The sequence below is a fragment of the Condylostylus longicornis genome, unplaced genomic scaffold (assembly GCF_029603195.1).
Source record: "Condylostylus longicornis isolate FDR11 unplaced genomic scaffold, ASM2960319v2 ptg000105l, whole genome shotgun sequence".
Lineage (NCBI taxonomy): Eukaryota > Metazoa > Arthropoda > Insecta > Diptera > Dolichopodidae > Condylostylus > Condylostylus longicornis.
In genome coordinates this window covers 452,578-463,997 of record NW_026578073.1, presented here as the reverse complement: position 1 = coordinate 463,997, position 11,420 = coordinate 452,578, and the positions used below count along the sequence as shown (strand labels likewise).

Here is an 11,420-nt window from a genome sequence, read left to right as displayed (position 1 = left end):
TTTTCGGCAGTGGGTTAAAATTCCTGATCTCGGAAGCCATTGAGTTTTGACAACTACTTCCAAACAAAAATTTTAACCATTTTTGATGCCCTAAACAATGAAATATATTGTACACTTTACTGAATCAACCTGTATATTAATGTATATTATTTTACAATTTTTCATTCTTCAAACAAATAAAATCGTCAAACTTTGCATGTTGCGTAAACGCTACCTTACACTTGCGAAAAACCATTTAAATACATATACTTACATGCATAATGTATAATACATAAGGTATGCAGATTTATATAAACTAGTAATAGAAAATTCACTTTTTTAAACGAATTTGTAGTATATTTGTTAAAGCATGTATTATTTATGATTGAACAGTATGTATGTTATAATTAAAAATATGAAGATTTAATATGTTTTATATTTTTTAAATATATTTATACTTATTTATGATAACTTTACTTATTCGATTTTAACTTTTTGAATTTGATTAAAAATATTAAATGTATACAATATTTATGACCTTAGAATTAATAAAAATAAAAAATTTTTTGCAATATATATACAAATACACGTTATATGTACGTATATATATATATATATATATATATATATATATATATATATATATATATATATAAATATATATATATATATATACATATATTTATATATATACATACTTTTTTTGCAACAATAAACTTTATTCAATAAAAAAACGAGAAAAGAGTTTTTTTAACTTTCAACTTGATGTTAAAATTCTTAATTATACATATTTGAAATTAATTTGTGAATTTATGTAATTTTTTTTAAATCAAGCAAATTGAGCTTTTAGCTGAGTTTATTTTTATATGTATATGCATATGTTTATTTTTTTATATGTATATAACGATTAAAATTTGAATAATATAGTACATTTTATTTTAAAAAGTTTGAAAAATCTTTCTTTTCTTGCTTCCAAGATAATGTATTAGATAAATATGATAAACAAACAAAGTTTTAAATGTGAATGAATTTATCTGCATTACAATTATAATCATTTAAGTATTTATTTAATAAAAAACTGGGACTGATAAAATTTGAAAACTTTTTTTTAATTACATTATGCAAATCTATCGGCATGTCTAATATAATTACATTCATTGTATAATATAACGATAAAGTTAGACAAGCATATTATATGAATTAATGTTGTAAAACTTATATTACATACAAATTATGTGCAATGTGATAATTTAAGGGTTATGAAGATGGAAATACCATATGGATATAATGGAAATATATAGAAACTTGCATACGAGTTTCATAATATTTTATAATTTTTGCCTTTAAATACTTTTTATTAATTTAATTTATATATTATTCATTTTATTGATTTTATACTAAATCCATTAATTTTATAATTTAATGATCTCAAGTTAATCATGTTTTTTCTAGTAGTATTTCAGCGATATTCGTCGATATTAATTCAGCTTCTTATTAGATAATAGGTAAGCATGTCTAAAACAAGCTATAAAAGATTATTTTGAAATTAATTTTTGGTTGTGTTTTAATGCATTTATTTTATATTTCTTTTTTTAATTATTCGTAAATTAAAACCACGCTTTCGTCCAATCTTCCCTTATTTTAATTAACAATCATTTGGAAATAATTATGCATATGCGTGGTAAAGTAAGAGAACTTTTATCAGATAAGTAAAATAATAGAAAATTAAGGTTATAATAATAAATCAAATTATGGAACAAGTCACAACGGTCATGCCTATAATATTAAACTATTCATATTGCTCATAACTTAAATGTATGGATAAATGCACATAAATTTGATTTAAATACATACAGATGATGTTTACTTCAATACACATAATATCATAGTTATCTACATAATGTATTGAAAGTGTAATTAAGTGCATAATGCTAACTTTAAAATTTATAATGCTTCTTTATATTAATCTAAAATTCTTTAATCATTGTAAGATAAATGCATCTTACGAGGTTTGTTCAAATATTTGCAAGACAATGCATTCACGAATTTGTGTGATTACGATTTTCATTATTAGAAAGATTTATTTGCTTCTCCTCCGTTGAAGTTGGTGTAGTATCCTTCCGCGGAGGCATTCTTTCGTTTATGGCATCTAAACCTTTTGCTTCTGCAAAAGAAGTAATTTTGTGATTTGGTGAAAAACCTTGAAGAGCATTTTTCAGTGATTGCTTTCCACCTGATAAAGCACCTAATGGTAATGCCCCAGTTGGGGTTAGGCCTTTTAATTGTAAAACTGATTCTGATTCTTCTCTTAGAACAGAAAACACACGCGCCATTTTTCCAATGGCACGAATCTTGTTTCGAATCACCTCCTTACGAAGATTAGCCTCTTCGATCTGCTCCTGTTCCACTTCGGACATTAATTCGTCATCGGAGCAAATGTTAAGTACGTTTACAAGCATTTCCGTAACTTTTTCCCCAACAAATGGTAAGGACCATGTAAAAACATCCATAAAGTTCGGAAGCCAATATGGGTGTGGAGAACAATTAAATTGTCTAATATTCATAACATTATTTTCATATTTTAAAACTGCTGCTTTATTGTTGTAAACATCCAAATAATTTGGGGCAGAAAAGATAGTTATAAGAGAGGGAAAACCGGTTGTTTGACTTTTTCTATACATTCGGTAACCAGCATCTTGGGCTTCATGGGCTCTTATAATAGATAACAAATTATTATTTTGTAAAAAGTCGCAACATGCGGCATAGCTATAAAAATAAGAGCATCCCCTAACCGAATTGTGTGAATAAAATTCCGAATTCTTTTCATTACCAAAATCTTCCAAAGGATCTGACCATAACAAATCACACATTGGTCCAAATGCTGGTGGTTCCTTAAATCTATCAAGCCTTTTTATATCTTCCAAGTCATGAATTTCGGGTGACAGACCGCCGTGAACACAAAGAAATTGTTGATTCATTAAAGCTGACAAAGGTAAGCAATCGAATGCCTCCATACATGAATCGTAGACACGCTCGGAATACTTTATTTTACATTCCTGTTTAAATGTGAAATATTCTGTTAAATGACGACATTCGTGATTACCTCTTAATAAAAATAATGTATTCGGGTAGCACAGTTTTAACGACCACAGATATAGAACACATTCAATGCTAAAATAACCTTAAAATTTAAATTCTTATTAAACGTTATTTCACAAATTTTATATATTACTATACCTCTATCCACATAATCACCTAAAAACAAGTATTTTGTGGAAGACGGGGGACCACCAACCTCAAAAAGTTTCATCAAATCATAAAACTGCCCGTGAATATCACCACAAACAGTAACAGGAGCTTCAATATCTATCATAGTTTTTTCAGACTTTAAAAGTGCGGCACCCTCATGTATAATTCTTAGAGCAGGAGTTTCTTCGATTCTACCTTCCAATATAAAATGTTGTTTAAGCAATTCATGATTGGGCTTCCCGGTTATTGGATCAAACACTTCAGGAGTTGTCAATTTGTGACTTGGCGGAAAAGGGACATTGTCAACAACTCGTTGTGTCGTGGATTGCTGCAATGAAACCTGCAATGGTGATGTATTGCTTTGATTTTGTAATTGAACGTCCGTTTTGTTTTGAGTACTGACATTAATTGGATTTGACATTTCTTTAGTACGTAATTTATTGTGTTCTGCAAAATGCTTATTCAAAATTTAAAACACTACTTGAAGACAAAACTCGATTATTTTTCAGACTTAATTAATTTAAATTTTTATACACACATTTTGCGACCGATTTTAAAAGGAATTTTTTAAATTGTCAAATGGTAAATTTTGCATTTATATTCTGTCAAGATTCATGTGCGCAACACATGTACGTACATACAAGCCAATTTTTTTATATAAGTATTTTTAATTAACTTTTTTCTTATTTTTATATTCTTCTAATTTAATCAACAAAATTTAACTAGCACTTTTGAATGAAAAATTTCTAAAATGCCACAACATTTATCATAAAAGTTCTGATATTCTCTAAAATTATATCTCTAATATCACGATCTCATAATAAACAACCATATATGGAATTCCGACGCTCATCAGCTATCAAAATTGCTTTCTTCCTCAGTGTTTGAAATTATCATTTCTACTCACAATTTAATATTAATCGCATTATAAACTCAAAAGTTGCTAAGCTAACATAACCAATTAATCTTTTAAAATTAGGATCCGGGCTCAATTTTGGAAAAATATTTTTATAATTTTATTAAAATCCTACACCTTAACAAGAAAAATTTGAGTTTTTGACATATTCGAATAATTTGGTATTTACACATTTTCTACACCTAATGAAGTCTAGGGTTTTCTCTCGGAACATGATATCTACACTTTTGACAAAAAAAAGTTATGAATTAATGCCGTATATATCTATCAGGCCTCCAAGCTGAAATGCTGAAATTATTTTCCGAAATTTTGATTCTGCAAAAAATACAAAAGCAATTCTTAATGTTTTATGTTTTCGAAATATGCCGATTGAATTATTTTTTTATTTGTTTTGTGTAATTTTTGAGAATTCTTTATAATTCTTATTTTATTGAAAACCCTAGACGTAACATAAAATGACATAAATTGTAACAAATCTCTACAATGCATGTCCCACACACCATTTACGTGGGTTGCCTGTGTAAAACCTTTATTGCATCAGATTGAATCTTAGAAACTTTTATATACAACAACATCACAAATTTGATAAGAGCCTGAAGAAAGTCTTATAATCAAACATTGTTTGATATCTGAATTAGTTTGACGGCATAAAGTCTGATGTTAGTCAATATTTACATATATGACTTTCGTCTGATTCAGCCTTGGATTTTGTTGTGTTTGAAACAGTGTTTGAAATTTTATTATTGATCGCTCACATTTTGTTGCGTATGATACAATACACAAATAAAATAATGAAGCGAATATACAGCCGCAGCGAAAAACAGCATGTTTGTTTTTTATTCTATTTTTTAAGAGCTTTTTACCATTTAAATAGTATTTCGTGTTAAAAATATATAATTTTTTTCCTTTAATATTGTTGTTACAGTAGGGGAAGTAAAATTGAAAAGAAAAAAATCTCATGAAAAGAGAAAAAGAATTTGCTTATTTTTCATTTCGTCTATTGAAAAATTTCTTATATTTTTTTATTTTGAAATAGTCTAATTACCAAAGTTTATTCTTTTTATACCCTGCATTTCGTGAAGGGTATATTAACTTTGGTATGGAGTTTGTAACTACTTGAAGGACTCATCTGCGGTATGGACATTTATATATATTCTTGCTCAGTGTAAAATTCTGCATCGATTTAGACATGTCCGTCCGATCGCACGATAACTCAAAAACGAATAATGCAATCGACACCAAACTTTCACAAGTTTTTTCTTTTGTGCCAAGGACGAGCCCTATTGTTATTGGATTAATTCGGACAACGGGTTCGGATAGCTGCCATACAACTCAAAGAGTTTATTTTAAATATTTCAAAAACTAATAAAGCTATAAATATAAAATTTTGTATACATGTGTCCAATTATATTCTACACATGCTCTAAAAATTATAATGGGATAGCTACACCGGTTCGGGTGGCTGCCATACAACTCCAACAGCAAATTTTTTATATTCGGAAAAATAATAAAGTCAGATTCATGAAACTTGGCGGTCATGTGTCCAATTATAGATCAAATATATTTCTGAAGTCTTAGAGGAATTGCTTGGCATGTTCGGGTACTTGCCATACAACTCCAGAAGCTAATTTTAAATATTGGGAAAATAATAAAGTCAGATTCATGAAACTTGGCAGTTGTGTGTCGAGTTATAGGTCACATATATTTCTGAAGTTTTGGTGGAATTGCTTGACGGGTTCAGGTACGTGCCATACAACTCCATAAGCTAATTTTAAATATTTGGAAAAATTATAAAGTCAAATTCATGAAACTTGGTAGTCGGATGTCCAATTATAGGTCAGACATATCCGTGAAGTTTCTATAGACTGATTTCACAGGTTCGAGTAATTGCTATACAATAACGAAAGGTGCAGGGTATAATTCAATCGGTTTATACCGAGTGAAACGTTTTTACTTGTTTTTGTTTTCAATAGTATTTATTATTTTGAGACGAAATTATAAGAGAGATTTTAATGTTTCATTCAATTGGCGTGATACCATTGCAAAAATTTTTAATAAAATCCAAAAGAAAGAGAATTAGAAAGTCAATCAATAAAGTATAATCCGTTTTTTTATGAGACGTTTATGAGCCATTTTATGTATATCGTGAGGCGATTTTAATTTTTTATTTAGTTGAAGGTTTTCATTTGTGTGATAGGTTTTAATAGCTTTGTGAGTAAAGCTTTTTTTTTATTCTATTAGGTTCTTTTCAGTGAAGGTTTATATTTGTTTATTAGAAAGGTTTTTTTAATTTTTTGTTTACTTTTTGAGTTAAAATTTTCAATTAAAACAAGGTTTTAATTTTTTATTACTAATACGTATACTATATACATATGTACATGTAATGTCTTTATATCTAACAAGTCCCAATGCTCAGAGAGAAACTTGAAAGCACGACCTTATTTTATATGGTCTTTTTTTAATCGAAGTGGCTATTTTTTGAGAAGAAATATTAAAATAAATTCACACTTATTATAAAGCAGGTAAAATTTAGAACATATATTTGAAAAATCAAAAAAATATATTAATATTTTCATTGATAATTATTTTAAAATTTTAAAAAAAGCGGAAAAACAACAAGCACAACCTTCGCCTTCAACGTTTTATATGTTACTGAAAGCATTTCATTATTTTTAAGTGAACAGCTTTTTTTTCTCATAGGGTAAGTTAACTCAAGATATGGGAAGTACCTGTGGTGTCAAGTTGAAAATATAATTAATGAAAGATAATTTTTAAATATTGATATAAATACGTAGTAAAGAAAAAATTTGAAGAGGGAATTAGAAAATAATATCTAAAATACAATCAAATATTATTTATTGAATACAAATTTTATATAAACTTGAAAAATTTTACCTCTATTTTTATTTGAAAAAATATTAAAAACTTACTATCATTTATATCAATTACCTAAGAAAAAAAAATATTTAAAATGTTTGGAAAAAACAATCATATATTTTTATGACCGGATTTGAATATTTTTCTATTTTTGAAATAAATGGTATTTTATCAAATGACTCAAAAATTCCGAGTGTAAAATAACAGATATTTTAAAATTTTTGTTTAGGTATTTTAAAATTCTTTCCGTTTAGAATTAAGATAGGTCATACATACACATGCAGGGACATTTTATAAATAGATTGCTCTTGTTTACCTGCTAATAAAATATGAAAAAAGAGCACAGCAAAATTTTTGACGCACTCAATATAACATGTTTGAAATAGTTTTATTATAATTTAAAAAAAAATTTATTGGAAGTAGGTACATACATATTTATTTTTAATAACTTAAAAACTAACTGAAATTATTTGAAACAATTTTATAAGTAACGTATAAATAACCGAAATGAGATAATTAAAATTGTTGAAATGTGTCAACCTATATTACTTTTAATAACATTTTTGTTAGCCGACACTACTCAACTGGGAAATACAAAATGTGCATGAAAAATCATACATCCTTCCTCATTAACATTTGAAACCATACTGAAATATGAATCTGAAATTTTTTATCATTTTTTCTTTCCTCCTACCTTTCTTTCTTTTTCGTGCAATAGAATTTAAATGGGAAGCTTTTTAAAAAATGTGTATAATATCCTGAGATTTTTTAAAATATTAATCTCTTTTTTACGTAAAAAAAAAGAAAAAAATAATAAAAAATATGACACGATCAGTGGCATTTAAAGAAAAAACCAACAACGAGGCCAAAAATTCGTAATATTTCGTAAAAAAAATTGAGTATTGGGACTTGTTAGATATAAAGACATTATTTTAATGCTAAAAAATATTTCTTATACATTTTAACTTCTACAGAACTCTTTTTATTTTCTTCTTTTTTATACTAATGAGAGAACGCTTTATCGGTTTAAAATAATTTAAAAGATCATGTAAAGAAAACAAAAAAAATCGCTGCAAAAATTTCGCAGATTATTTCTTTTTTTTTCGTTTATATTTTGTTTGTGTAAGAAGTCTATATGACAAAAAACGTTTACTTGAAATGAGAAGCTATATCATATGATGTGTTTTCTGTTTTTTATTTTGCCGGTGAAATCCATATTTTTACGATAAAGTATTTATTTTTATGAGACGTTTTAAAAAACTATGAATGAGATCTCATTTAACGAAAAATTTCAAACACTGGTTTGAAACAATACTTTACTTAAATCTATGGTAAATTCTGATGATTGTTTATTTCAAGGAATTAGAAATACTAAGGGAAGAAGCATCTTGAAAAAACAATGAAGCCAAATTTTTTCTAGTTGTCTCTTTCTTTGCTCCGAGCATTGTCAAAGCTGTAACGGAAGCGTATTTATTTTATTTTCTTTTCTCGCCTCTACTATAAAATATATGCAATTTGTAAGAAAGATAAGTTTTTTGTAAAGTAAAATTTAAAATTTTTTTGTAAAGTAAAAACTAAAAAATATAATATTTTTTTATTTTAAATATCTGCAAAAAAAAATCAAATTTAAACAAAACTCATTTTTTTTTCTCTTCGAATAAATTTATTTTATCAATTATAAAATTATAAATTCTGATAAATTATATATATTTGAAATGTGGTCTTCTTTATTAATAATTCCAATCACCTTTCTTTTCATTTCATTACCTCTAGGGAAACTGTAATTATATAAAAAAAGACCAAATTGAAATATTGTATGTTGCATGCTATATTTTATCAAACACAAACTCATTTGGCTTAGAAAAAAAATCCGGTCCTGGTAAAATTGTGTCGTTCAAAGTAATTTTAATTTAAAACGAAACAAAAACAGATGTTTTCTTCGCAAAATTAAAAACATAATAAAATTACAAATTATGAATTTATCAAAGCACTGTTGGATAAATATTTCTTTTAATTATTGAAATGAATAATATTCACTTGTATACTTATGTTGTAATAAAACTATTTGTTTTTGCAAATGGGAATAATAATTTAAAACTATACACCTTTTTATTTTTCAACAGATTTTTTCCTTTTTTTCACTTGTTATATTTTTTTTATAAGTTTTTAACAAATAGTATTCTTTTTTAGTATTTATTATTAAATATTTCTAATTCGTTGGTTTATATATTATCACACTGAAATTGCCTTATGAACCAATATGTGGAAATTCGACAATTTGATAAGAAAATTATAAACTAAATAAAAATCTGATGATCACTGTTCGAAATTTTCGTATAAACGACCTTACTTAAATGACTTGCGTGTGATTCATTTCAAATCTTACATACTTTACATCAACATTTAATAATTTTGCTGCGAAAATTATAACCAAAAAAGGAATCACATATTTGTTGTTGCAAATCTTTACATTACAAAATATCAAGGTATGGACACTGCTTTTTTGTGAATGGTTAGTAAAATTGCATTTCTGAAGAATCATTTTTTTTTTGTTGTTTTTTTGGAAAAATTATTATTTTTGCCTATTTTCATTTCAAGTTTCCTGTACGAAAAGTTGACTAAAACCTAAAAATTTTTATACTAAAATGAAATTTGGAGTGACCAACATATCAAAAATCAAAATTTCAACTCAAAGTTTTAACTATAATTTTGATTAAATATATTTTCGAGTTTTTCCCGCATTTTTTTGAGTAGCCACCATTTTAAGATGTCAAACAGTATATGGGAGAGAATTGAGAGTTAAAATCAGTTTGTTGTTTTACAATTTCAGTATAAAGTAGTGAAGAAAAAGTAAGATTTTTAATTTTTAAATCGATTTTTTGTATTGTTATTTTCATTAAAAATATAAAAATTTTATATTAAAAGAAAATTTAAAGCTTCTATTTTGAACTGGTGAAAAAATCAACTTTCTAGAGGAGTTTTTAAAGGAAATATGTAAGTTTTAAAAAAAAGCGTTCCAGAATTTTTACGAAGGTAAAACATTTTTTTAATGTCTTTATATCTAACAAGTCCCAATACTCAATTTTTTTTACGAAATATTACGAATTTTTGGCTTCGTTGCTGGTTTTTTCTTTAAATGCCACTGATCGTGTCATATTTTTTATTATTTTTTTCTTTTTTTTTTAAGTAAAAAAGAGCTTAATATATTAAAAAATCTCAGGATATTATACACATTTTTTAAAAAGCTTCCCATTTAAATTCTATTGCACGAAAAAGAAAGAAAGGTAGGAGGAAAGAAAAAATGAAAAAAAAATTTCAAATTCATATTTCAGTATGGTTTCAAATGTTAATGAGGAAGGATGTATGATTTTTCATGCACATTTTGTATTTCCCAATAAGGTAAGTTGAGTAGTGTTGGCTAACAAAAATCTTAGTAAAAGTAATATAGGTTGACACATTTCAACAATTTTAATTATCTCATTTCGGTTATTTATACGTTACTTATAAAATTGTTTCAAATAATTTCAGTTAGTTTTTAAGTTATTAAAAATAAATATGTATGTTTCATACAATTTTTTTCTTCCAATAATTTTCCAATAATTTTTTTTTAAATAATTATTTTAAAACTATTTAAAACATGTTATATTGAGTGCTTCAAAAATTTTGCTGTTCTCTTATTTCATATTTTATTAGCAGGTAAACATCAGGTAGCAGGTATGTATGTATGACCTATCTTAATTCTAAACGGAAAGAATATTACATAAAGAACAAAAATTTTAAAATACCTGTTATTTTACAGTCGGAATTTTTGAGTCATTTGGTAAAATACCATTTACTTCAAAAATAAAAAAATATTCAAATCCGGTCATAAAAATATATGATTGTTTTTTCCAAACATTTTAAATATTTTTTTTTTTTAGGTAATTGATATAAATGATAGTAAGTTTTTAATATTTTTTCAAATAAAAATAGAGGTAAAATTTTGAAGTTTATATAAAATTTGTATATAATAAATAATATTTGATTGTATTTTAGATACTCGTATTATTTTCTAATTCCCTTATCAAATTTTTTCTTTACTATGTATTCATATCAATATTCAATAATTATCTTTCATTAATTATATTTTCAACTTGACACTACAGTTACTTCCCATATCTTGAGTTAGCTTACCCTATTAGAAAAAAAAGCTGTTCACTTAAAAATAATGAAATGCTTTCAGTAACATATAAAACGTTGAAGGCGAAGGTTGTGCTTGTTGTTTTTCCGCTTTTTTTAAAATTTTAAAATAATTATCAATGAAAATATTAATATATTTTTTTTGATTTTTCAAATATATTTTCTAAATTTTACCTGCTTTATAATAAGTGTGAATTTATTTTAATATTTCTTCTCAAAA

General features: G+C 25.7%; 1 protein-coding gene across 1 annotated transcript; it reads right to left on the bottom strand.

Annotated features, from left to right (window-relative positions):
• Positions 1–795: 795 nt before the first annotated feature.
• Positions 796–4,314, bottom strand: LOC129614159 (serine/threonine-protein phosphatase 2B catalytic subunit 2-like). Its single transcript, XM_055528577.1, has 2 exons — positions 3,217–4,314; positions 796–3,160 (listed from the first exon to the last, which is right to left on the bottom strand). The coding sequence occupies exons 1-2, from the start codon at positions 3,647–3,649 to the stop codon at positions 2,019–2,021; spliced, it is 1,575 nt and encodes a 524-aa protein (XP_055384552.1). The 5' UTR covers positions 3,650–4,314; the 3' UTR covers positions 796–2,018.
• Positions 4,315–11,420: the final 7,106 nt, after the last annotated feature.